This window comes from Dipteris shenzhenensis, chromosome 31 (assembly GCF_047967505.1).
Source record: "Dipteris shenzhenensis isolate YYH24624 ecotype China chromosome 31, Dip_SZ_1.0, whole genome shotgun sequence".
Lineage (NCBI taxonomy): Eukaryota > Viridiplantae > Streptophyta > Polypodiopsida > Gleicheniales > Dipteridaceae > Dipteris > Dipteris shenzhenensis.
The window spans coordinates 33,354,439-33,381,623 of record NC_141626.1 but is presented as its reverse complement, the minus strand read 5'-3'; the positions used below and the strand labels follow the sequence as shown (position 1 = coordinate 33,381,623).

The 27,185-nt window shown below is 46.2% G+C and overlaps 1 protein-coding gene across 1 annotated transcript in view; it reads right to left on the bottom strand.

The window, feature by feature from the left end:
• The window catches only part of LOC147881365 (protein STICHEL-like), a 63,411-nt gene extending 36,791 nt beyond the window's left edge, over nt 1–26,620 (bottom strand). Inside the window, exons 1-2 of the mRNA XM_087369667.1 lie at nt 26,083–26,620; nt 23,678–25,933 (exon numbers count right to left, since the gene is read on the bottom strand). Of these exons, the coding sequence (XP_087225793.1) occupies nt 23,678–25,933; nt 26,083–26,211 (2,385 nt within the window). The 5' untranslated portion in view covers nt 26,212–26,620. The remainder of the gene's footprint in view (nt 1–23,677; nt 25,934–26,082) is intronic.
• Between the last annotated feature and the right edge of the window lie 565 nt (nt 26,621–27,185).

The following is a 27,185-nucleotide window of genomic DNA, read 5'->3' as shown; positions in this document are numbered from 1 at the left end:
CTCCAGCTCCCTACCCGCCTAGCCTCGCCTGTAGTTCCCTCCCTGCCTAGCTTCCTTCCTCGTCTAGCCTCACCGCCTGCAGCTCCCTCCTGCGCCTACTGCCTCCTCCGTCTGTGTGCTCCTGCTGCTCCCCTCCCGCCTGCAGCTCTGCAAACCCCTCCCCCACCTTCAGCTCCTTCGCCCGCTGCCTCCCCGCCTACAGCCCCTCCGCTTGTTGCCTTCTCTCCCTCGCTTCTACTCCACCCTCCGTCTCTGCTCATGTTGCCTTGCCATTGTGCTTGCTCACGCTATTGCTCATGCTGCCTTGCCATCGCACCAGCACATTGCTCCATCTTGGAGGACCTTTCAACCTTTGACACCAACCCTCTACCATAATGGACAAAGGGAACGGTGACAAGGGAAAAACACAAAGGCAACTCAACTTGGAGGACTTCAACAAACGCAGCAATCGGAGTGGTTTGACAGTGGACAGCTCCGCGGCCCAGAAGAAAGGGGCCCACCCAAAGCCCATGCTGCTCACCATAGCCTCGACCACTATGATTACCACCACCACTTCGCCACCATCATCCGCATCTGCGTCATCATCTACGCCACCTCTCCCCTCTCCCTCTCCTACATCATCATCACAGGCCTCCTCCCTAGTAGCCCCATCACTAGTCCCATCAACCACGGCTCCACAGTACTTCTCCCTCGTATCCCCTCTACCTCTCAGTCAGCCACCCTTCATCGCCTCGTCCAGCCCACTCCACTCCCCCACCCAGATTACGTTGTTCCCACCCTTAGTACAGCCTCAACAGCCCACCTTCATTCCAGCCCCTTCTTAGGCCCCCACCAGATGCTTGGGACTCCCTATTGGCTGAGATACACAGCATCCAGGCCCCTCAGGCAGAACTGACACATTACGCTTAGGAGCAGGCCCGCTACACCTAAGAGCAAGCCCGCATTATACACGAGCAGGGCACCCTTATCCAGCGGCTCAGACACGACATCACACAGCTCCAAGAGGAGCTCGGGACCCTGAGAGCGGCGCCTAGAGGGACCCCAGTCACAGAGATGGAGGCACAGATAGCCACGATACATTCGGCTATAGCAAAGACGACTAGATGGGTGGATGTGGTGAAACGAGAGCCTGCAAAAGCAACCGTTTTAGCCACCATATAGAATCAGCAGCATAGGGCTTCGAAGGCCCTCAACATCCGGATTCGAGGGATCACGCGAGACAGCACCAACACCATGACGATGCCCATGGAGGAGGCGATCGCCTTTGTGACCACCACCATGGTGTCCCCGACCACGGCATAGAGGGAGCATGGCATGTTAGGAGAGACCCCAACCGAGAGCAGCCCCTAGTCATCCGCTTCAGAGATTCACATGCTCAACTAATGACACTCCGACGTCAAGCCACTCTACGAGAGCATCCCACCCTGTCCATGGATGAGGATTTGACACCACTACAAATTGAGGAGAGATGAGTTCTTCTCCAACAATGGGATGTTGCTCGCAAAGAGGGGAAATGGGCCGTGGTCCGAGATGGTAGATTGTTGACCGCCGGCGCCCGCCGGGCTCCCACCCGTGCCCCCTAGGGGGACGGGGGCTATGAGACTCAGGTTTTCGAGACCCTAGCCTGCACCATTTGGAGCTGTAATGGTACCTTATGGTCAAACCCAGGGAACTTCTTGGAATCTTACACAAGACGAGACATAGTCTTTTACATGGAGACACACCAGAGCCCAAAGTGTCCACTACCAGTAGTCAGTGGCTACACATGGGAGTCATCCTTCACGGATGAGACGAGGGATACAGGAGGAGTTTGAGAATCAGGTGGGGTCGCAGTATTGTACAGGTCTTCTCTCGCTGGAGCCATCTCCGTTGAGAGGAAGGACACACACTCCCGATTCATGTGGATCCGGATCCGACGCACGGCCACTTGTGACCTTTTCATAGGAGTATGCTACTTCCCACCAGACACATCCCACTTCGCCAGAGTTGCGCGAGAGGAGGGTGAGACATCGCCATATGCACCCTTACATCTGGATATCATAGACCTTTCAGCTCGCACGGAAGTTCTCCTTGTTGGGGACTTCAACGCCAGGACGAGCATACGTCAAGCACCACTCCTAGACTTCCGAGACGACTCTATCATGCTACCAAACATGGACCCAGACAGAGTAGGTATGACTAGGATCTCATCGGACCAACACGGGCCTGTTACACCATATGGACACGTGCTCCTTGACCTGGGCAGGATGCATGATCTCATCATCTACAACGGGCTTGACCTATGGCCCTCCTCAGGTGGTTTTACTTACTTCCCACATGGGGGGGGCACTAGTGTGGTAGATTACATCATGGGATCCCCTACCTTCACATCACGTATTACCAACTTCACTATGGCACCACTCCCTCCAAGAGCTGATCACACATACCTATTCTTCACTATCGCCACCTCACGCTTAGCCACACCACACCCCATATATGATGTACGACACCTACCACAACATACACTTTGATCACAGCATCTCCCCTACCTACTCTGGATGCCTAAATAGACTCCTAACCTACATCGATCACATACCACTCATAGAGGACCGTGCTACCCTGATTAGCCGCACACTCCACGAGGCTACCCTCCAAGTCTTTCCCCACACCACACGGTCCACTAGACCACCCTGCAACAACTGGTACGATGCGGAGTGCAAGGCTTCTCGATGACAACCCACACCAGCCTACTCCAGATCACACACACCTCGGCCCACCACTTGCACGTTGTTCACCAGAGGGTGAGTCAAGGACGCGACATGGAAACTGCACAATGGCTGAGCTAAGGACCACGAGGGGCTATGCAGTGAGTTTATCGCATATGGGATCGACAGCCCCGATCCTAGCAAAGCTATTCAATGACGATGTTTGCCTTGGCTTCCCCTGCACTTGGACACTCAACACCATCACCCCCATCCACAAGGCAGGGGATCCCATGAACCCAAGTAACTACAGGACTATCATGATTGGACATGTGATGTCCAAGATCTATGCAGCAGTATTGGATGCGTCAGTCAACTTGTCCGCAAAGATGAGAGGCCTCAGAGCAGAGGGTCAGGCCGGTTTCAGATGAGACCATGAAACTATGGATCACATACTCACACTTAGGAGTGTCGTAGAGGAGGCCAAATCACGAAAGGAGAGGGTACATTGCTGCTTTGTGGATTTCCGCAAAGCCTTTGACACAGTACCTCGAGCTCGACTCATCACACGCCTACAGGCACTGGGATATGACCAGGAGATCATCTGGGCAGTCATGGCAATTCATGAGAGAGTCTCAAGCCCAGGCGTAGGTTGGATAGATGAGATCTAGAGCACCATAGGGGTCAAATAGGGTTGTCTCTTATCACCAACCCTGTTTGGCCTCTACATCGACCAGCTTGAGACTTTCATGGGGGCTTCCGGAGGGACCGTTTGATCACTTGCTGGGATCATCATCAGGATTCTTCTTTATGCATATGATGTGGCACTCTTGTTGTCGACACCCGAGGGACTCCAGCGACACCTGGATTCACTGCAAGCTTTTTGTTTATCCCATGATTTGGAGGTCAACCCTGGCAAGACCAAGGTCATGATCTTTAACACCTCTCGAGCAGTCATGCACTAGGAGTTCACTTTTAGTGGGTCACCAGCTGAGATCATATCCTCATACACTTACTTGGGGGTCATCTTCTCCAAGCCGATCTTCACGATGAGACCAACGATGCAGGCCAGACTGAGCAGGGGATACGCCTCACTGACTCGGCTAGAGATAGTGCTTCCACTCCTACTTCCAGGACCCTCGCACCAAGGCTCTTCTCTTCGACTCCTTGGTCCGCCGACTAGCCGGTATGTATGGCGAGGAGTGAATGATAGGGGAAGGCTGAGAGGAAGGCTTAGTGAAGGAGGGGCTGCGAAGAAGAGGAGGAGGGGAAGGCTTAGAGCAATTAGAGGAGCAAAGGTAGTTGAATTTGCCTCTGAGAAACCACAATAGGGTCCTCAAACCCAAGGCTGGCAAGGGAACCTGCAAGTACACCAAAGAGCTGAGCCAATCAGACGAGATTGCAGCCAAATATGTATGGCCATTTGTTGGGGTAAAGGGCAGTGTGCCCACCCACTTGTACAGTGCCTATGTATACTCATATATATATATGATAGAGGAATAAGCTGGAGTAGCTTTTGCTCCACCACTTTTGGTGTCTCCTATCCCTTTGTGTGTGCTCTCCTCTCCCACAACTGGTATCAGAGCAGGTCGTGGTGTTCGGTCTGCGGGGAGCTTCGCGAGGGCTTGTGGTGTGTGCGGATCGAGCATTGAAGGAGCTTTGGATAGATGTCTCTCGTGGAGAAGATGGGGCAGCCATAGCTATGCTCATCTACTGATCTGAGCCCGGGAGCTCGAGGAGAAGAGCCTGAGGAGAGAGTTCAATGCAGCCATCGAGGGAGCCCAGGCTATTGAGGCACCCATGAGCGTGTGTTGCAGGACACTGTTGTAGAGCCGTGAGTAGGAGTGGTTGGAGAAGACATCATTTGGGAGCTTCATTGCCTCGTTGATGGAAGCATTGCTTCGTAGATACTTGCTGGAGATCGTTGACATTGGTGTTTCGTAACTCACGAGTGGATATTATTGGAGCTGCCCGTATGGCGGAGGAGCTGTGGTTGAAGCATATGTGCTTGGAGCTTTGAGCGATGCACTCTTGAGGCTGAGCCTTCATTGGAGAGCATTGTTTGGAGAGGGCTGTAGAGAAGCTCTTTGTAGATGCAGCTGCTGCAGATGGCTCGTGAGCCACTGCGAGCTCTTAGATGGAGTAGATAGGAGTCTCTTTCTCTCCATACCTTTCTCCTTCCCGTGAGCAAAGGAAGAGCAGCCCAGTGATAGCAACAACATCCCCTTTGGAGAAAAAGAGAGAGTTCTTTGTTTTTAGTCTGGAAATCTGACAGTATTTCAGACAGTAAAAGTGAGCAGAATCCCATTTTCGACAGCAAGTATTTGCAAATCCATAAGGACTTAGGCTCGGTGCCCAACAGAGGAGTCGGAGAACTTTGGAAGGGCTACGTTTTCTCTGTTGACAGCTCGGTCATCCGAGTTTACAGTACAGAGTTATTTACTGTCCAAAATAGGGACAGTTTGTGATCAGTGTGCAGACAGCCATTTTGCAGACTGTATATCTTTTCACCTGTGCAAAATCTGCTGCTGTGTTCAACTAGAGAGTTGTAGTCCTTCAAAACACTACAACTTTGCTGTTGGACGGAAGTTGATCCAATTTTGCAGATGTCACAAGGGTACAACGGATGCATGATATTGTCGCTTACTTGGATGCACAAATGATATAGTGGTACATGCCATTTGGATGCCATTTTGGTTGTCAATTGACACATTTTGGATGCATCATTCCTCACATGCTGTGAGAGGTCTCAAGGTTGAGCAGAAAATACAGCCTTGGTAACATTTGTGAGGTGTCTTGATGCTGAGTTCAGTGACATTGATAGTCACTTTACATTGATTTGGTTGGGCATTGTACTTGCCATTTTGCTGGTGTTGCAGTTGACATACGGGGTGATCTGCTGGATGTATTTTGACCATTGTTTGGGGCTGTTTTTTGCTGGAGCAGATGAGTGCTGTAAAGGGCAGCAAACATACAAGGAAGCTGCTGTTGCTGTTTTTATGACAAAACAGTCATTTTCAGGACTGAATATCTCTTTCCTGGTGCGGAATTGCACTTTGTGCCGAACTGGAAAGTTGTAGTTCACAGAACACACTACAACTTTGCTTTTGGAAGCAAGTTGATCCGATATAAGCTGCAGGAGTTACAGCCTCTGCAAAGCCACAAAAAGTTGCAGTCTGCTGTCTATTTGTGACCAATGTGCAGGAAGCTGTTTTTCAGGTGAGAATATTTGAGAATCCACAGGGATTTTGCTCTTGAGGTCAACTAACAAGTTGTAGATCTTTCTACCAGCTACAACTTTGCTGTTTACAGCTTTGGCATCCGGTCTTTCAGTGAAAAGATATCGTTGTTCAAATACAAGGACAGCGTGTTATTTTGCCCAAAGTGGCTGTGAGGTATTGTTGTAGGAATTTCTCTTGCACAACAGTGAATTGGGAACTCACAGTAAATTACAGAAAGTGATTTCAGTCCAAGGGCATTATTGGCATTTTGGCAAGTCACTTTGGCACATTTGGCAAGTGGTGAATGCTTGATTTTGTTGCCAAAGGATTGCACACTTGAGGTGATGCATTGGTGATGCAGTAAATGCCATTTCGATGCATTATGGATTTGCATTGGTGGATGCCGCACTGATGTTTATGGATAGTTGAGCTGGGCTCCTATTGCCATTGGTTGAGCAGGCATTGCTCATTTGGTTCAGTGCATTTCTTACCTGGATTGCCAGGCATTGGCAGGCTGCATATATTCTTGTTTATGCCTCTTTATGGCTGAGTGCTTTTGAGCATTGGATCAGCCAATTTATTTGGAGACCTGATTAGTCTGGACAACACTATATTTTTTGGTCATTTGGGTTGCCTATTGCACTATACTGCTCTTTGGTTGTGACCTATTGTGCCACAGATATGGCATCTACAGCTGGTAGTGCCCTCTTTGATATTGAGAGGTTGGATGGATCAAACTTTCAGTATTGGAAAGAGCAGATTTATAATGTGTTAGTGCAGAAGAGGCAGCATAAGCCCATTCAATGCAAAGGTGTCAAGCCTAATAGCATTAAACAGAGTGATTGGGATGACATGGATGAGCAAGCATGCTCTATCATTCAGGCGTCACTCTCGAAGTCAGTCTACTTGCAGGTACTGGATGGTGTACAGGGTGTAGACTACCATGCATATGAGTTTTATACTCGTATATGCCGGATGTATGACCATGATAGTGTTATGTTACAGCATGATGGGCTGAAATGTCCTGATGGGCTGAAATACAGCCTTGATATGCACTCCAAAGGTCGATCAATTGGTAGAAACAAGTCATGTTCAAGGGGGAATTCCAGGAGCAAGTCTAGCTCTCGGACTTGTGTTAGATGTTTCTATTGTGGAAAGTATGGCCACATGAAAAAGTATTGCTGGAAATGGCTGAGAAAATACAAGAAGAAGAGCAAGGTTAAGAATGACATGAAGAAGGAGAAGAAGCATGTTGAGCTTCAAGGCGTGGATGCCAGGGTTTCCACTGACAGTAGCAGTGATGAAGGCATTTTTTTGTCTATGTCTGACACCTCCTTCTTGGCCACTGATGTACCCATTCTCGGCGATTGGATGTTAGATCCATGTGCTTCATGTCATATGACCCCTCATAGGTCATGGTTAAGTGCATATCAGGAATGCATTGTGGAGAGTGGTTTGATGGGCATTGATCATTCTACGGATGTCTATGGTTATGGGGATATCCACCTTGTTATGCCTAGTGGCTCTATTCTTGTTCTGCAAAGGGTTAGACATATACCAGGACTTGCTACGAGCAAGATCAATACTGGACAGTTGGTTGAGGCAAGTTATCATGTCTCTTTGGGTGATCATGCATGAAAGATTGCTAGAGGCAATCTGGTTATGGCTAGGGGATCACGGGTTGGATTCTCTTATGCATTGCATGTATCAAGTGTCCAAGATAAGATGCTTATGATTAGTAAGCAGCCATCAGCTAGTTTATGGTATGCCAGACTTGGACATATGTCTACTGCAGGTATGGAAGCCCTTACAACATTGAGATACATTCCTGTTATGGATGTCTCTCAAATTTTATGTCATGATTGTGATGATGATCAGCAATCAGGATTCTCTTTTGTAAGGAAGACAGTCAGTGAGAGATATGTTGAGCCATTGCAGTTGGTTCATAGTGCAGTTTATGGGCCTATGCCTACTGTTTCACTGGGTGGCGCCTCTTACTTTGTGACATTTATTGATGCTGCTACAAAATACATATGGGTCTATCCGATTCGGCAGAAGCATGATGTATATGATGCATTTCAGCGCTTCTTGGGTAATGCTGAAAATCAGTCAGGAAAGAAGCTATTGAGCTTGATGACTGATGGTGATGCAGAGTTTACCTCTTCTAGATTTCAGCATCTATGTGATACACTTGGTATCAGGAGGGTGTTGACCATTCCTCCTCTTTCTGCTCATGATGCCTTGGCAGAAGGCATAAATCAGATTCTATTGGATAGGATTGGTAGCATGCTACGATATGCAGGTCTTACCGAATGCTATTAGGCTGAGGCATGTAAGACAGTTGCATACTTGCTTAACAGGTCACCCAGGAGATCTCTAAATGGTAGAGTGCCATTTGACTTCTTGACAGGCAGGGCACCATGTTATGAGCATTTACGTGTGTTTGGCTGCGACGCTTATGCTCATGGTTCCCGATCGAGGAGGTGTATCTTCCTTGGATACAGTGAGTCCAGTAGGGACTATAGGTTATGGGATTCTTCAACTAGAGAGTTGATACGCAGCCATAACGTCTATTTTAGAGAGGATGCTATGTTTAGACAGCCCAGGACTGTGGATAGCAGGAGAGTGGTGTTCCAGGAGGGTATAAGTGCACTGATACCTCCGAATTCTATGCAGGGACAGCCCATATCCCTTGGAGTGGGAGGTTTTTCCCACGGTGAGCAAGTTATAAAGTTGGGACAGCCACGATTACTTCCTGATTTTGGTCAGAGACGATCAGATGTCTCGAGTATTCCACAAGTTTATACTCCTATGGAGATTGTTGATGCATCTTCTATGGACAGTTACAGTTTACTCCCAGGATGTGGAGTGCCTCTTGCATATGAGGACGAGGCTATGCATGGTGAGGAGGAAACCTTGGCTAATGATGCCCGGTATGATCCATTGGCTGGTTATGCTAGGACAGATGTGGTTTCTGGAGTTATTGACTCCGGTCATATTGCGCATGGGCAGAAATCATTGATGTGTTTGCTTCGTAAGTGCCTCCATGGCCATAAGCAATCCCCTTGAGCTTGGCTTCATAGGTTTGATACCGTTATGAGAGCTCAGGATGTGATGCGCAGTGAGACAGGTTATGGTCTCAGTATTCAGGAGGTTGCTATCCTTCTGAGGTTACTTGCCATATGGTTCCTTATGGACAGGGATGCTTTGCAGTGGGCGCTGCATGGTCTTGATGATGTTTGTCAGATACTTGGTTGTTTCAATATGGAGAGGGGGAAGTTATTGAGTACTCCATTGCCTGTATTGGCTCCATACTTGAAACACAGCAGGTTTGATGATCACAGATCAGTTGAGCAGCAAGTTATGGTTGATATGGCAGCCATAGTACTTCATGCATCCATGACTGTGTTGAGACTTGGTTCTCACATGTTTGCCATTGGGGCTACACTTCCGGTTCTTGCTTCCGTTGCAGTGGGAGTTGGTAGCATGATTATGGCAGATTTTGGTAGTAGGGAAGCGGTTGTGGACATCAGGTCCTTATGCTTCCAGGAGCACCATGCAGGTGATGCAGGTTGGGTAGACCAGCAGAGGTCTATTGTAGGGCATGTGCTTATGGTCACAGGTGGTACAGAGACATTTTCTTTGCACAGTGACAGTTCGGGTGCTATGGACTTAGCACAGGAGCATGTGGTGGTGAGAGTTCACTCTCCCAGTGAGATCAAGCATGAGATCTTGGTTGACAGGCATCTACAGCTTGTCATTTTCTATCCTGCAAACCTGATGTCTGCTAGCAGCTTATCCTCTATGCACTTTGCACATTGTAAAGTGCCGATGGGCATAGGATGATGGTCTAGTCATCTTGTTTTTCAGCCTATGGCTGATTGTATTGTATGTGTACTATACTCCCTTAAAGGCACACTGCCTTTAAGTGGGAGGTTGTTGGGGTAAAGGGCAGTGTGCCCACCCACTTGTACAGTGCCCATGTATACTCATATATATATGATAGAGGAATAAGCTGGAGTAGCTTTTGCTCCACCACTTTTGGTGTCTCCTATCCCTCCCTTTGTGTGTGCTCTCCTCTCCCACACCATTAAGGCCCAGTGTATGGCCCAAATGAGCAGCAATGACAGTAAAATTTTTTGGCCTAGTGTGAGCAGAAATCCTTCAAAGCTAGAAGCAGTAACTGTACAACCCTCTATACGACCTAAAGTACAGCCACTGCCAAATGAACGACTTGGAGCAGCAGCTGAGGTATGTCCTAATGTATGGCCAAATGCTTGACACTTCTGTCAACTGAAGCAGCAGCTGTACGGCATGAAGTATGGTCCAGATGTACGGACAAAAGTACCTTTGAGCAGCAGCTGACGTACGATCTGATGTATATCCAAATGTGTGACTCTACCTCTCTGCCTACCCACCATCTTGTTGAGTAGTTTCTTGAGCCCATACCACTTTCCAAGATAGTACCTCTTGCTTCCAAGCCAGTCCCTCCAGTTTCCAAACCAATTCCTCCCGCCCTCGCATGACTAACTGTGTATCAAAGGAAGGGGAGAGTCTTCTCTCGGTGCCTTGTATCAATCCATTCCCACTTCCTGGGATCCCACTGCAAGTACTTTATGGGGACACCTCCATAGAGTCAAATCCTCCATGAACCCAATGTGACCTGGGTTGGAGTCTGGATACCATCATGAAGCAATAAAGAATTGCTCTACATAGCCTACACCTATGAACCTGATAGGCTGAAATGGAAAATGCATAAGTATATTATTTGTAGACCTCATCAGTTTTCCCCCTGGATGAACATAAACAATCAAGGAATCCCTGTCTGATCCTCAAAACCCAATGACCTGAAGAGGAACCCCTGCTCTCGTAAATGCCCCTAACCAAATAGACCAAGAAGGAGGCCTGTCATGCGGAAAAACCGAATCCAAGGGTATGGCTGCATCAATCTGTTGGATTCTCATTGCACTCCCTCAAAGGTGACTCACAACCTGAAGCCTGCGATCATCTGGCAAACTTCTAAAAATATTTCATGAACCCACCGAGGAGACAGAACCTCTCTGCCATCTAGACCACTGCATAAAATGAGAAGTGCCAAGTGGTCTTCCATGAGCATCGTGTATACTATCATTCCACATGACAAGATGTCCATCAATCTCTTCCTGAGAGGTGGGGATAATTCTCTGAAGAGTATTCCTGAAGTTGGCCCAAGCTTTCGGGATAGCAGCCATAAGAGGGTATGAGGGAGGTCTGAGATGGACTCAGGTGAAGATCCATCTCGTACTATCCATCCAATTTCACTCTGAGGAAGGAGAGAGAAGGACTGTATACTTTGAAGGAAGAAATCTTTTCAAGATTCACATCCTAGCAAGAGTCCTCTAACCACCACCCTACATAACAAAGCTTTGCTCTACAAATCTAGGTCTATTATGTCGAGGCCTCCTTTATAGTTGAGTGACACAATCCCTAGAATGGCACCAAAAAGAAGACACGATCCATGCCATTGCCAATAGGACTTGGTTGACCCTAAAAACAAGGTCGAGTTTGGTTAAGGTCCAAAAAACAATGAGGCTAATTGTTGAGAAAGAGACATGCCCACACCAACTTGTCAGCCCTGATGTCTTACAGACACACCCCTCTGGATCCAAGTAAAATCAGTCCCTCCAAGCAAGGGTGTCCTCATCACAGATCCAAAAACCAAAATCAGTCCCTTCAGGCTGGGGTGTCATCATCACAGATCTAAAAGCCATTGGATTTGTTCCAAATTCATGTGTGCACCTACTGCAATACAAAACATATCCAAGGCAGCCGTAAAGGATGTGAGGTTTTCTGTACTGCCATCCAGAAAAATTAGCAATGTCATCATCTAGCTCACTATCTAGGAGTTAAGGGAAAATATCCTAAAAATGAGGTCACATGGGATCACTAAATATCTACTTATTGCCTCAGACACAAATAAATACAAGAAGGGGGTGATGGCGGAGGACTGATCTGGAAATCAGAAGTCTCTGTCCCCATTCTCCTCTAATAAGCACCTGGTTGTGGGCTGATCTATATAAGGAGTAAACCCCTCCAATCCATGCATCTGAAAATCTGAAGCGTGCAAGAGTATCCTCGAAAAAGCTCCAATCTTCCCTATTGTATACCTTTTCAAAATCCAAGAGAAGAATGACAAGGAACTAACCACTTTGCATAGACCAATTTGAAGCTTCCAAAAGTTGTCAATTATGCTTCTTCCATGCACGCAGCCAGTCTGTGTGTTACGCTCTAGCCGAGGTAGCATGACCTCGGAAGAATCAGTCGACATTTCCCTTATAGGATCTATCTTTGTAATATATGTGTTTGCGCTTTATGTAAATGATCGGGAGGGATTAATGTCAAGGTCCTAGGTGAGGGCTGATAGCACCGGACTAGATAGATCTGAGACCAGGGGCCTAGTGCAAAGAATGTGCCTAGGGGCAAGGAATTAAATGCATCCCAAGAGAGGGGTGAACTGTTGCATTAGTAAGGCCCTATATGGATGACATATGGCATCTAGATCTATCTAGGGAATTGGGGTGTCAAAGCTTGTGAGAGAATGGAGAATTGGGTAATTACGTGATTTCAAAAATAGCTCTCTCTCTCTTGCTTTTGAGCTTTGGCAGTTTGGCTGGGTGGTTAAGATGGTGCTACTCCCGTGATCAGAAAACGTGGCTTGGAAGAGAAAGTCGTGATATTTGGTATCAGAGCTGAAGGTTGGAAGGAAGGGTGAATCGACGAACGGGCTGTTGGAGCGATCCAAGAGAGGGGTGAAAAGGGTCCGTCTGACGATCGCGTCAAATGGGTATTACGATTGCGTAAGCTGCACGGAGCGGGGTAGGAGAGGAAGCGAACGAAAAGTGCTGACGTGCGACGAAGCATAGCAGTTCGCCATTCTTTTACGTACGCGTCTGAAAAAGAAAGGTGCCTAGGCACTCGAGCGATCGCCTGGCGTAGAGCATGGACCGTGTCGCGATGCCTTTTGGGAATCTAACGGAAGACCTGGATGGGATACGCCGTTGATCCGACGAGGAGTCTAGTGCAGCCCTCCCACGATTGGCACAGTTGAGCGGACCTGACGGAGCGCAGCGGAAGCGTGGTATATTTGGTCTTCGGTCAACGCTGATAGGGCGACGCGCAGGCTGGAGAACAAGGATTGAATTTAGCTGGTTGCAGAACTCGAATTCCAGGGAGCTTCCTACCTATTTTCCCTTTTGGGTTTGGATCAAAATTCATAGACCAGGAAGGTTCTTTGTCATTTCTGTCGATTCTGTGTTTTTTTCCCTGGTTGGTTGCTGATACTCCGTTTGCGTGAAAAGCGACAAGTAAGCATAGAATTTAATGCTGTAGTAAGGACAGACTATGCTTGAGAATATGCCGGTGGGCTTCAGTCAGAGTAAAATGCAGTAGCTTCCCTAGTATAGGGAAAGGCGGGATTAAATGCATATGCCTGTGTCAGATACGTAATTAGTGTGCATGTCAGGTTGCAGGAGTTCCCTAGTATAGGGAATTGTGTTCAGAGTGTCAGTACCCTGAATTGTGTCAGCTTTTGATTACAGTGTTCTAGGGGTGTTTTTTTAAAAAAAAAAAAAAAAAAGAAACCCCAAAACAAAACGCCTACTGAACTAAATGGAAGCAGAAGAAGGGGCTTCCAGGAGGGACCCTGGTGAATCAGGAGTCCGGCCGACCCAGCAGGGATCGCGCCCAGTAGCTCATACCTTATCTGGCAGAATTGCATTGTTGGAGGATGCCTTACAACAGTTGTTAGCACAGCAATTACAAGCTAATGCAGGGCAGTCCGAACTTAGGAGAACACTCCAGAGTATGTCTGCCAGACCTTCTCGAGAGGAGAAGGGAAAGGCTCCAATGGAACCGGAGTCTAGTGTCCATACGGTCGAGCCTAGGAAGGCAAAAGTGCCAATTATTGCCAATTACAGACCGGAAAAGTATTCTGGTCGGATGAACGACCGTAGCTCCGATGTCATTGAGACATGGTTACACAAATGGGACGAGGCGTTCGCCATTTGTGAGATCAGAAATGACATCAAAAAGATCCGCGAGGCCACCCACATGTTTAGTGAGGCAGCGGATCGGTGGTGGATTAAGCAACAAAAGGATGGCATAGCATCCACTACCTGGGAGGGGTTTAAAAGAGAGTTCAGGAAACACTTCTTACCTCCTGACGAGGCATCCCGAGCTTGGGATCAATATAGGAACCTGCGTCAGAGAAATTTATCAGTGGCAGAATACACTGATAAGTTTCGAGAGAGTGTAATGAAGGTTGATGAACCCCTGCCTCAATCAATCCAAGTGAAAGATTTCATATTTGGATTGAATGACCGAATAAAAATGGAAGTTCGGGCTAAGTACGCGAACACGCTAGATGATGCAATAGCTATAGCCTTGAACTATGAGGATGCCAAGGGCAGCAAGCCAAGTGGGTTTGCACAGGTCGGAACCCAGTATGGGTATCCAAAGAAATCTGGGTTTAAGAAGAAGTGGACTAGTAAAGGGAGTGGTTCGCAGCCGAGTGGTCAAGCCAAGCAGGCGAGACCGGCTGAAACTCCTAAACCAAGTACCACCATTGGAGTGAAGAGAAAAGTAACTCCAATGGCAGCCCGGGCTTGGTCTAAGTCTCCCTTGAACCCGGAACAAAGGGAAAAAGCGAGGAGAGAAGGCTTATGCTTTGGTTGCCTTCAACCTCATCAGTGGAGAGATTGTCCACGTAATAAAGATCGTCGGATGGCTGAGATGGTGATCTCAGAGTGCGACGTGGAGATGCAGGGAAGTCCCAGAGCGGAAGAGATGCAGATTCAGCTAGCGGGATCTTCTCAGAGGTTAGTACCTTGTTTGTTTTGTGTGTCTGTTACTAAGTTAGTGACGAGTGCACCTGATAACATCCTATCTAAGCCCGCAGCAACGGGGTATACAGCCTTCAATGATACGGAGCTAATCAAAATGAAAGGGCAAGTGGCCAATCATGATGTCATTGTGTTGTTTGACTCAGCGTCAACTCACAATGTGATTAACTCCAAGCTCGTGAAGAGGCTGAAATTGAAAACAAGTCCATCTGACTATGCGTATACAGTCAGGATGGCTGATGGAAGTTCAACTGAAGTATGGGACCAAAGGGTTACCCAGTTGGAGCTTCAGATTCAGGACTATACTGAGAAGCTTGATTTTGAAATAACCAAGCTTGCTCATGCGGATATAGCCCTGGGAATGGCGTGGCATTCTAGGAAGAATCCAGCCATTGATTGGAAAAAGCACGTATATCAATTCAAGATGAATGATGTGCTTTATGTCTTGCGAGGTGGAAGAGATATACCTCAGGGACCGTTGGTTTCCGTGATGGAAATCAGAAAGGCTCAAGTAGAGTCTTTATACCTTTGCACAGCATCGGTAGAGTCGGTGGATGAGTCTTCGGCTAGCACTGATGTTATGCAAAGTGATGAGATGGCCAAGCTGGCTAATCTTATAACAGAGGAGTTCTCTGAATGTTTTAGGGATGAACTACCTTATGGGTTACCTCCAGAACGGAAAGTTCAGCATAAGATTGAACTGATCCCGGGGGCAGAACCTGTAAATAGACCTCCCTATAGAATGAGTTTTACTGAAGAAGCGGAGGTGCGTAGGCAACTGGAAGAATACCTCAAGTTGGGGCAGATTCAACCAAGTTTCTCACCTTTTGCTTCACCAGTGATATTAAAGAGGAAAAAGGATGATACGTTTCGCCTCTGTATAGATTACAGAGCATTAAATAATATCACTGTCAAGCACAGGTATCCGATGGCTCGGATTGATGATTTGCTAGATGCATTACATGGAGCCGTAATTTTCAGCAAGATAGATCTTAAGTGCGGCTATCATCAGATCCGGATTAGAGCCGAGGATGTGCATAAAACCGCTTTTAGAAGCAGGTTTGGTCATTATGAGTTTTTGGTAATGCCCTTCGGACTTACCAATGCTCCAGCGACTTTCGTCATGCTTATGAACGATTTACTACGACCGTATATCGGAAAGTTCGTAGTACATTTTATTGACGATATCTTGATATTCAGTAAAAGTGTTACTGAGCATCGTGAACACTTAAGGATAGTGTTCAGTACTTTGAGGAAAGCCAGTCTATATGTGAATAAAAAGAAAACTATACTGTGTATGGTTAGGCTTGAGTATCTAGGGTTCATAATTACTCCACAAGGGGTAGAAATGGATCCGAAGAAAGTGGCTGCGATACTGACTTGGCCAATCCCTCAGAGTCTGACCGCGTGTTGCGATCATTCTTGGGATTTGTCCAGTTTTATAGAAGGCATATCAAAGGATATTCCGGAATAGTATCGCCATTGACTGATCTGACCTCAGATAAAGTACCTTTTATTTGGGGACAGAATCAACAAGAAAGTTTTAACACCATAAAACAAGCTGTGGTCTCAGGACCGGTGTTAAAAATAGTTGATCCCCAGAAACCGTTGTTCCTAGAAACCGATGCAAGTGGCATTGCGGTAGGAGCAGTCCTCCTTCAAGAGGGAAGGCCAGTAGCCTTTGAAAGCAAGAAGCTTTCTCCCTCTCAAAGGAATTGGCCAACTCATGAATTGGAGTTGTATGCTGTTATCCATGCTTTGAAAACATGGAGGCATTATCTGTATGGTTCAGAGTTTTATGTGGATGTGGATCATGATACTCTGAAACATTTCTGTAAACAGCCTGACTTGAGGGGCCGCCAAGCTAGGTGGGCAGAGCTCATGCAGGAGTTTAATCTTACGATTCGGTACCGAAGAGGAAAAGACAATAAGGTAGCTGATGCGTTATCTCGCATTATGCACAACCTGAGTTTCACGGTATTAGAGAGCGCTCTAATGACCGAAATAAAAGAAACTCAGAAGGTGGACGAGTTTGTCCAGAGCTTATGGCCTAAGGCTCATGTGTTAAAACCCGGGGAAAATGAAAAGGATGACCTGGCATCCAGAAAAGGCCAAACTTATGCAAGATATACCATAAGGGATGGTATGCTAGTTAGAAATGGCAAGGTTGTAGTACCTGGTCAGAATGATCTCAGGCAGAGAGTCATTCGACAATGCCATGATAGCCCGTGTGCGGGACATCCAGGTGTCGAGAAGACGTATGATCTCGTGAAGCGAGACTTCTTTTGGCCAAAGATGAAAAAGCATATTCATGAATATGTGACACGGTGTTTCTCGTGTCAAGTAAGTAAGGCCGAGCGGGTGAAGCCACCCGGACTTTTACAACCCTTGGAAATACCACTAAGTAAGTGGGAGAGCATTTCCATGGACTTTATTGTAGGGTTACCTGCAACACAAGGAGGATATAATTCTATCCTTGTGGTGGTTGATCGTCTAACCAAGATGGCTCACTTCATTCCGACTAGAGAGTCTGTTAGTGCCCCGCAAGTAGCGGATTTGTTTATTAGACATATTTTTCGTCTGCATGGATTGCCTAGATCCATAGTGTCAGACAGAGATGTCAGGTTTACCGGTCACTTTTGGACTGCGGTATTTGAGACACTAAGGACTGAGTTGGGAATGAGTAGTGGGGATCATCCTGAGACGGATGGTCAGACGGAGAGAGTCAACCAGACTTTAGAGGATATGCTGAGAGCATATGTGTCATTGAGGCAACATACATGGGACAAGTGGTTGCCATTGTTGGAGTTTGCCTACAATGACAGGAAACATTCATCTACTGGGTTCAGTCCGTTTGAGCTGAACTATGGTTATAGGCCAGCCAATCCAACTATAGTTGGAGTACCTCAGAAAGTGCCTAGTGCCGCGAACTTTGTAGTTCAGATGCGGGAGATGCTAGCACTTGCGAGAGCTAATATCCGCCAGGCTATGGATAGAGCCAAGGTGTATGCGGATGAAAATCGGTCTATAAGAGTATTTGAAGAAGGAGAAAAAGTTTTTCTCAGAATTCCTTCGCACTCGAAGTCGTTGACTTCAGGAGAGTGTGCTAAGTTATCACCTCGATACTGTGGGCCGTGGTTAATTCTGAAAAGAATAGGCAGTGTAGCCTATAAATTAGAATTGCCACAGGGGTGTAAGGTGCACCCGGTTTTTCATGTTTCACGCTTAAAGAAATTTTTACATACTGGTGACTCACTAATCGAAGGTGTGGTTTTGTTTCAGGAGATAGAGGATATTGCAAGGCGCAAACCAACAAGAATCCTGGACCGAGGAACAATGCAAATACGAAATCGGAAGATACCCACGGTGTTGGTTGCATGGCATGGTCAGCCTCTATCCGAAGCTACCTGGGAATCCGTATATCAGTTGCGGAGAGTGTTCCCAGACTTTATCATCGAGGACGCTGATGTCTGAAGAGGGAAGGAATGTTACGCTCTAGCCGAGGTAGCATGACCTCGGAAGAATCAGTCGACATTTCCCTTATAGGATCTATCTTTGTAATATATGTGTTTGCGCTTTATGTAAATGATCGGGAGGGATTAATGTCAAGGTCCTAGGTGAGGGCTGATAGCACCGGACTAGATAGATCTGAGACCAGGGGCCTAGTGCAAAGAATGTGCCTAGGGGCAAGGAATTAAATGCATCCCAAGAGAGGGGTGAACTGTTGCATTAGTAAGGCCCTATATGGATGACATATGGCATCTAGATCTATCTAGGGAATTGGGGTGTCAAAGCTTGTGAGAGAATGGAGAATTGGGTAATTACGTGATTTCAAAAATAGCTCTCTCTCTCTTGCTTTTGAGCTTTGGCAGTTTGGCTGGGTGGTTAAGATGGTGCTACTCCCGTGATCAGAAAACGTGGCTTGGAAGAGAAAGTCGTGATACTGTGTATCTTGAATAAGATCTGAAGAAATGGGCTACAACCTGATAGCTTTGGTCGGAATTTTGTAAAATATTCCCAACAAAGTGATGGGTCTCCATTTCTCAAAAAGCCAGGAAATTTTCATATACAAAGTGATAGGTCTCGACTCGTATTCTAAAAATCCATGAAAAGAAAGTCGTAAGTCCATTTGAACCCGAGCATCTACCCTTGTAAGACGTGAAGAGCAGTCTTGAATTCCGGATTGGTGAAAGGACATCAAATAAATCTATCATCTAAGGTGTCACCAATACCGGAATACTCTGCCAAACCCTATCTCTAGCATCATCTCTGGTAGGTGAATTAGGATTTGCTGAAAAAAGGGAGGCATAAAAGTATGTAGCAATCTACATGACGGCATCAGGATTTGTGTGCAAAACCGTGCCTGAGTCAATAAGCTGAGATACAGTTTCTCTATCTTACCTGGGCCCAAGCATAGAGAAGACATGTTTATTGACTCTTCCTCCCATCTGAATCCAAAAGGATTCTCGTGCATGAAAGGCATAGTCTGCTCTCTGATCTAACAAAGTTTGCAAATGAGCCCTTGCTATCGCTCTTGAATCCAGGCATCTGTAGGCCTTTCCTACTCCTCCCTTTATAGGGCTGCTGATTGTTGAAAGAGACCCCTCTCTTGCCTGAGAATATCATGTCTCCTGGTGTTAGCAATAGTATGGTAGAAATCACAAACACCAGACAGAGGTGTTGCCACATGTGAAGGAGATGACACTCCACCCTACAAATGAGAAACCCATATCTGCAAAACCACCTCCGAGAGGTCCTCCTTTGCATACAAGGCATATGGAATCCAAATAATAGCAGAGCGGTACAGTGCCCAAGGCTCCAAAACCAGAAGAACCACAGGAAATGATCAACTGTGGTGACCCCTTGAGTAATGCATACTAAGGCACCTCTATCCAAAGCCCGATCATCAACATACCATCTATCAATCCGGGCATGAATAGGCATCTGTAACCTCTTGTTCGACCACGAGAACAGGAGCAAATGTGGCAAAGTGTGACAAGCATCATCCATCCAAGCATCTCTAACATTGTACTAGAATAAGAAGGCATCTCAAGTTGCTCTCTTCAAGGAGTAAATGCCAGTTTCTCTTTTTCCTTTTTTATCTTAAAGGCAACCCCACCATGTTGAAGTCTCCTCCAATAATCCATGAATTTGCAATAGGGTCCTTGGAGAGAAGTTCATACCAACAAAGGACACAATCTCCTCTATTGTTGGGGAAAGTTAGGTTGAGGAGATCAATCTCATGTCTCTGAATAAACAAAATAATCCACTATGCTCAAGAGGGTATGATGATACCATGCCCAACCACAAGGGCTAGGAAAGAAAGTGAAATACATGTCCCTCCCCTAGTGCCCAGAGTGCCCAAAGCTGTTGACTAGAAAGTATGACATGTAAGCAGTTCACCTAACTTTGACCAATCTATGGCATCCAGTTTGTGTTCTTGTATGAAAAGGATGTCAATAGATCCCCATATAACACATGCATAAAGTTGTTACCATATCAGCTACCTACAGTGACGATGCGGTACACTACCCAGGCCTAGATATTCCAACTCACATTCCCCATAAACGGAAGGAAGAGTGGAAGATCTTACCAGAACTGGTGACAGAAACAAATCTCTCCTGTATGGTAGGTCTCGTGGAATAGTGCAAAGGATAAAAATCTATAGAAGAAAAAGCACCTAGTCCTCTAGAAGATGATGCTCTATTGATAGAAACACCAAGTACCGCATCATCAAAAGTAGATTGTACGAACTCAATCTCTTTGAAAGCAGCCAATAGAGAGAAAGAGTTCCTCTTGCCCAAACATTGTGATAGAGGTGTAAAACCCCTACCTAAAGCATAGGAGAAGATGTCTAAAAAGCCTCCTTCCCTCTAGCCAAAGATGAAGACTAGGGAGCTGAGATAGAAGGAGAATGCTCCGGCGAATAACGAGTATCTGGAGAAAAATATGTACACAAAACACCACCTACCTCATCCAAGGTCACACCTGAGGCATCTTTGGTTGCAACTTCGAAAGGATCACTACCATCACTAGCCGCAACCAAGACACAAATATCAAATTGCCCTGACCGGTGAGGGGGCAAAACCAAGAGTATTGTCCTCTTGATATGAAGGTGAAGGAGCTGCCACTCTAAGCGCCCCCCAATGAGGGACAGCTGTTGAGCGTGTGCTCGAGGTCCTCAATGCACTATTGGTACTAAATGTCTTGTTGGTACATATTGTGCAGTGCACGCCACTGAGGTAGAACGAGGAAGAGGTGATGAGGGAGTAGTGTGAGAAGAAGCCACACCAAAAGACTTCTTGGGTCTATTCTTCTTCCTCGCATAGTCTCGTGCAAAATGCCCAAAGGTCCTACAAATCTTGCACTCGTCCTATCTGCCTACGATCTCGACTCTCTGGAAAAAGAGTGAGTCATCATGACATTGAAGTATAATGTGGTCCTCTGTGATGTTAGGATCAGAGACAATGAACCTAAATCTAGGAACCCTATCAAACCTGATCGCCTCTATTATAGAGGAGGGCAGACCAAGGAGGGGAGAAATGTCTGTGACCACTCCAAAAGTAGCTCCAATGGTAGCGAGAAGTTGATGATGAACCTATGGGAGACCAGAAACTCTAACAAAGATAGAACTGACCATCTATTCTTATGGAGCCAAGTGCCGAAGGGTTAGCCTTGACAGTCTCTGAAGAATCAAAAGCCACCTAGAAGAAGCCTTGTCCCAATAATTGAATTTTGGAAAGGTGGGAAGCAAGGTCCGCAAGTAAGGTCGACAACATCCAATCCCTGGGCAGTGATTTAGAGGCATTGGATCCATGGGTGGTCGAGCTTTCCAACTCTACATCCTTTTTGAGCTACTGCAACTCATGTTTTCAAAAAATAATGATTCGTGTGGCTGGTGGAAGTGGTCGAGGATTGACTAAATGCGGATCCATTCCTCAATCAAAGGTAGAAGCCCACCTCACACACCAATGAAGATCCGTCTGTCGACACGACTGAGAAAAATGAATAGAGGGTGGGATAAAAGAGAGAGGTGGGACTGCTAGGAGGGGCTAAAAGAGAGAGGAGGGGCTGCTAGAAGGAGAAAGGATTGAGGTGGAGGTTAGGGAGAAACTGTAGGTAGTTGGAGCTAGAGACCAGCATAGAAGCTAGAAAAGGCACAGGAGGAGGAGAAACCAGGCACGGAGAAGGAGAGAAGTAGAGGCGGTTTGGCAGGAGAGGAGGGGAGGAAGAAGAAGAGGTGAGGGGGAAAGAGAAAGCAAGCGGGGGGGGGGGGGGGGTGGGGGTGCAAAAGAGGAGGCAAAGCAATAGGAGCAGTCGGGAGGTGCAGAAATAGAGGCATGGCATAAGAAGATGAGGAGAAGGAGATCATGAGCATGTTTCCAAGGGCCTTGTATAGTCCCGTCCTAAAATACTTTTTATCCCTCTTGTATAATAAAAGGAGAAATTTCCAAACATCGGGGTACCCTGATTCAAATGTCATGAGCGTGTTTCCAAGGGCCCCCATTTCAGAAAGTGGGACTTCAAGGAGCCTAAAGTTCTAAGGAAAAATAAAACACTAGAAATGTGAGGCAATAAACTTTTCTCAGCAATGATCGTTCTTTTCCTCCTGAAACAGTTCCCCTAACCCAGAAAAAAGGAAAAGAAGCCCCATCAAAAATATATATTGACTCCAAACAGCAATGTGTGCATATAGACATAGTAGCATACGAATATACACTTCTCAAGATGTTCAGACTCCCATGAATCAGTCCGTCCACTTCTCAAGATGTTCAGACACCCATGAATCAGTCCGTCAAACGGGAACACCAAGCCCACGTTCACTTTCAAAGCTTTATGTCAAAGTTGTTGAGAAACAAAACCTACCAAATCGATACCTTCATGCAAAGCATGTTTTAGGCCTGCAATGAGTATTTTAGTCATTCATGGTTTGCATCCAACAAAGAAAACAGAGTTATGTATTCTAAGCAAGTATTAGACAGGTGTATAAGTAGCTCCAGATCTGAGAAAGGGCCACTCCAATGAGTCAGCATTTGAAGGCAGTTCCAAAATCACTATTCCCCAGATGCTGTGAAAGTGGAAAACCAGATTGCAGACTGGAAAATGGAAAGATTTCCTGAAACCTAAGAACTCAATTTTCGAGCAGCCATATTACGACTCAATTTGAAGGCTAAAAAGGAGAAAAAATAAGCTAAGTTGTCTATTTTTGGAGAGGAGAGCATAATTTTGTGAAGGTGCCCATCATGAGGCTTGGGTAGTTGCCACCAGGTTGATGCTGGTATACCATAATCTATAGCAATCAGCCTACTCACTGTGCAGTTAGTAAGAAGATGCACCAAGCTTGAAAGTTGAATTTTGTTCACCTCTTAACATCTCAACACCTTAATACTTCATAGATTTCTACAGCTATCGAGGTCAGAGACACATAAACATTTATTCTGGGTGTCCAAACATCTAACCCAGAGTTTTCCATCAGAACCAGATTAACACATTTTTCATACAAAAGAAATGACAACAGTATGGAAGACCAGAGCAAGATGTCCTACCACAATCTGGATTCACGTTAACCTAGCTGCTTTGAATTTTAAAACTTCATGGGATTACTCTGGGTGCCCAACCATCTTACCTGGAGTTTGCTTCATAAATCACATTAAAATCTTTCTGATACAAAATAATGAGCAAAGGAAATACAAACTGTCCAGATCAGAGAAAGACGAATATGCATTCAAGGTAATATGAATGCTTCAAATACCAAAAAATGCCCAAGAAACTTTGCAATGCAAAAATATGAAAAGAACATTGTTGATATGCTTAGCACTTCAGAATTTCTGATCTGACTGAACAAATCACAAAGAAGGGTGACACAAAAACAAATGGACAAGATGGTGGCACAAACCAGCTCGTGGATTGTAGACACAGTGATGTTCTGTCCCAACAGGCTAAGTTGATCAAGTATATTCTCGGCATCGCGAAGTGACCCATCTGATCTTGCTGCTATCAAATCCAAAGCCCCTCGTTCAACATCCAGATTCTCTAAAGTTGCTAACGTTTGCAGCCTATTGACAATCTCAGACTGCTTAATTTTTTGGAAAGGAAATCTCTGGCATCTGGAGACAGCAGTGCGAGGCAACTTATCAGGATCTGTTGTAATGAGGATGAAGACAACATTTCCTGGAGGTTCTTCTAACAGTTTCAATAGACCATTCCATGTTTCGTTTGTAAGTATGTGGCATTCATCAACTATGAAAACTTTGAATCGGGAGAGGGAGGGAGAGGAAAAGGTGCTATTTAAAAGCGCTTTCACTCTTTCAATTCCATTATTGCTTGCAGCATCCACTTCTCGGACATCCGAACTCTTTCCTGATGCAAGTGCAATACATTCATTGCAAATTCCACATGGTCTTCGCTCTTCACAAGTGACACAATTCAAAGCTGCAGCAAATATTCTAGCAGCAGAAGTTTTCCCAGTTCCACGAGAGCCTTGAAAGAGATACACGGGGGCAATCTTCCCTTTGGAAATGGCATTTGAAAGTGCCTGGGCTACAAGGTTTTGCCCAACTAACTCTTCAAACACCTTAGGCCTGTACTTTTGGCTAAGACTTCGGGGTCTTTCCACAAATATTGTGAGCTCCTTACCCTCCGCAGGAGAAATGCCAAGCCTAGCCTTGTCTTGTACATCAGAGGCTACATTCCTCAGCCCAGTCTGTGCACTTCCACACTCCAATCCCAGCTCACCATTCAGATCGCTTGAAAGTCTTTCACTTTCATCTACAGAAGAGGCTCCTCCATCATCACTGGCTGCAGAAGGCTCTGTCGGTAAGGGTAGGGCTTCCACATGCTCCGATTCCAATGGTGGAGCTGTCTCACCTGAAATATGCCCAGCTAACTCTCGCTGTGGCTCTGAACAAACATTTGAATTGGATTGTCCTTTCCTTCTTGATGAATCTGACAAACCACACGAGAGACTCCTTCCAGCAATGTCAAGCAAACCTTTACCTCTTTTTTGACTTCTAGACCAGTAGCAGGATATACCGCACCCATTTTTAGGCAGCTCAGAGACATCTAGTTCATCATTCAGCCGATTTGAAGATGTCTCCCAGACACCTGGAATTGAGCTTTGTGAGACTGTCCTTTGACTAGTGCTTGTTGAGCTTGTCAGTAAGTCTTGAGACTTCCAGGTACTGCTTCTTACAAATTCTCTAAGACCTGATCTAGCTGTGGGCTTCGGAGGAAGGGGAGTAGATGATCGTGAGCCCACATAGGTAGAACTATGTGGTCGATACAGCCGGGTTTTCGTGCCTCGATTGGAAAATTCATTCTGATCGTGATGAGACCCCTCCAACGTAAACAAAGATAGAGAGTGACCAGGATTATGGATATCTTCGAGAGAATTCAGAACCAAAGGTGAGAGAATAGGAGCATTTTCCTTAGAGACACTTTCTTTTCTTGATGTTTTATTTTGGTCTTTCAAGAGAGATCTCCTGGCCTCTGCCTGATTTTCAAAACCAAAATCATGTCTACTATATATCGAACCTCTCGCTCTTGCAGCCGAATCCATGCTTCTATTTTGCCTCTGGACCCACTCCCGAGAGTGGCCTGTTTCGTCCACACTAGCAATTCCGTCCGTGTTAGTAGCCCTGCTTGGGTGCATCCAGTTGTATAGGCAAAACTTATCGTCATAAGGATACTCTGCTCGCTTTCGATGAGAATGCTCACCTTTAAAATACGGTATTGCTCCCTCCCCCCGCAGTCCACCAAAAACTTCCTGTTGCTCCCTTACGTCCTCAAGGATTGTCTCTTCAATTCCCAGGTCCCAGCTCCTTTGAGCACTAGTGTCATTAGAGGAGGCTGACCAGAGTGAAGATTTTGAGACCGTGGCCCTTCTTGGAACCCGTCTGGAACTGCTCCCTGTGAACTGCCCCTCCACTAACTGCCCTCTTCCCGCTGTACGATCTGCTTCCGTGGTCTTCCCACTATAACCTCTTAAGGGTGACTTTCGACTGGGATTCAAAGAGGGAGCAGCTAACAAGGATGATTTCCAGTTCGATATAGTTGAGGGATCCCTGAGAGACCGAGCCCGTTTGAGAGCAGTCAACTCCCTCATTAGAGGGAGTTCGCCTGGCTGGCCTACATCGAACATGACCTTGCGACACTGCAACAACAAAATTGACGTAAAATCAATCATACGTGATAGAGCGCTTTTCTACATTCAGTTTGCCTGCTAAGAAAGCTACGTTAACACGTCTGTGACATTGCTGAAGTTAACTTAAGCGAATACATCGGACAGAAAACATTACTCACGTCAAAAAGATCAGCAAGTTGAGTGACAATGCTAACATGACTCGTCCACTTTTCAGTCGCTCGACTGTTCAAAAGCTCTCGACGGAAGTCCATGCTAGTATCTATACTATGTGCATCACACCCAATCATCTGTTTTTAGCGCTAATTAGTACATCTGGTAGGGTTCACCGCGCCGAACCGGTCTGCACGCGCTCAGTATCAATTCATAGACGCTGCATCACTTCAGAATGTTTGAGAGCGGAGAGCAGATGCAAGTGCAACAAAGTATCAGCTGTGCTGCACTTGAAAAGCCCAAACTTCTCCTCCTATTGTATTATCCTTTGAAGTTTGATTAAGTCAATAGTTCTAGGCTTGCTACTCGCTATCTGTGACGGGCAGCTAACTGATTAGATGCATACGCGATCAATTGTTTTAGCGGATGACCAAAAATGAACGTCGGAATGAGGACATACAGAATGAGAGCCTCGCCAAATTTCGGCGTAGTTTTGGCTAAATACGATCGACTCCGCTCAAAACTGGTAGAGAATTCTCGGAGGGCGGTAAGCGCACCGCTCGGAAACTTCTGGTAGAATCGATATGTTTAAAAAATGGAAGTTGCTCTGTAAAGGGTCTATTGCTGTCAATCTCGTTAAAGTACGACTGTTCAGCAGCAATGTAGCGAAAGGGGTCTAGGTGGGTAGTAGTCTAATTGTCCCCTTAAAGGCGAAGGGCTTCTCAACTTTTCTATCTCCAACTCTGTGTAGAAATCGATGTGTGCGCACGCATTTTGATTCTTCGTTGATACCATGATATTAGATGCAAGAGTGGACAAGGTTGAAGGCACTATCATTACAGGAAACACTACCTCACTACCTCAGCTAAAGACTCCGAGAACAGTCTGGACTCTGGGATGGACGAAATAGACGCGTTGATTTGACAAGCAAACGGGAAAGTGTAAACGGAACGAGTCCCAAGCCACTTACCAGTCACAGAGAGCTTGCGAGACAGCGCACACAAAGTAAGCCATCCGTTCGGATCAGATGTTCCATGAGGGCATGGAAAGTGTAAGCGTCGGAGGGGATAGCGATGGAAGAGACAAGCGGTGCCACAAGAACCCTTGGGCG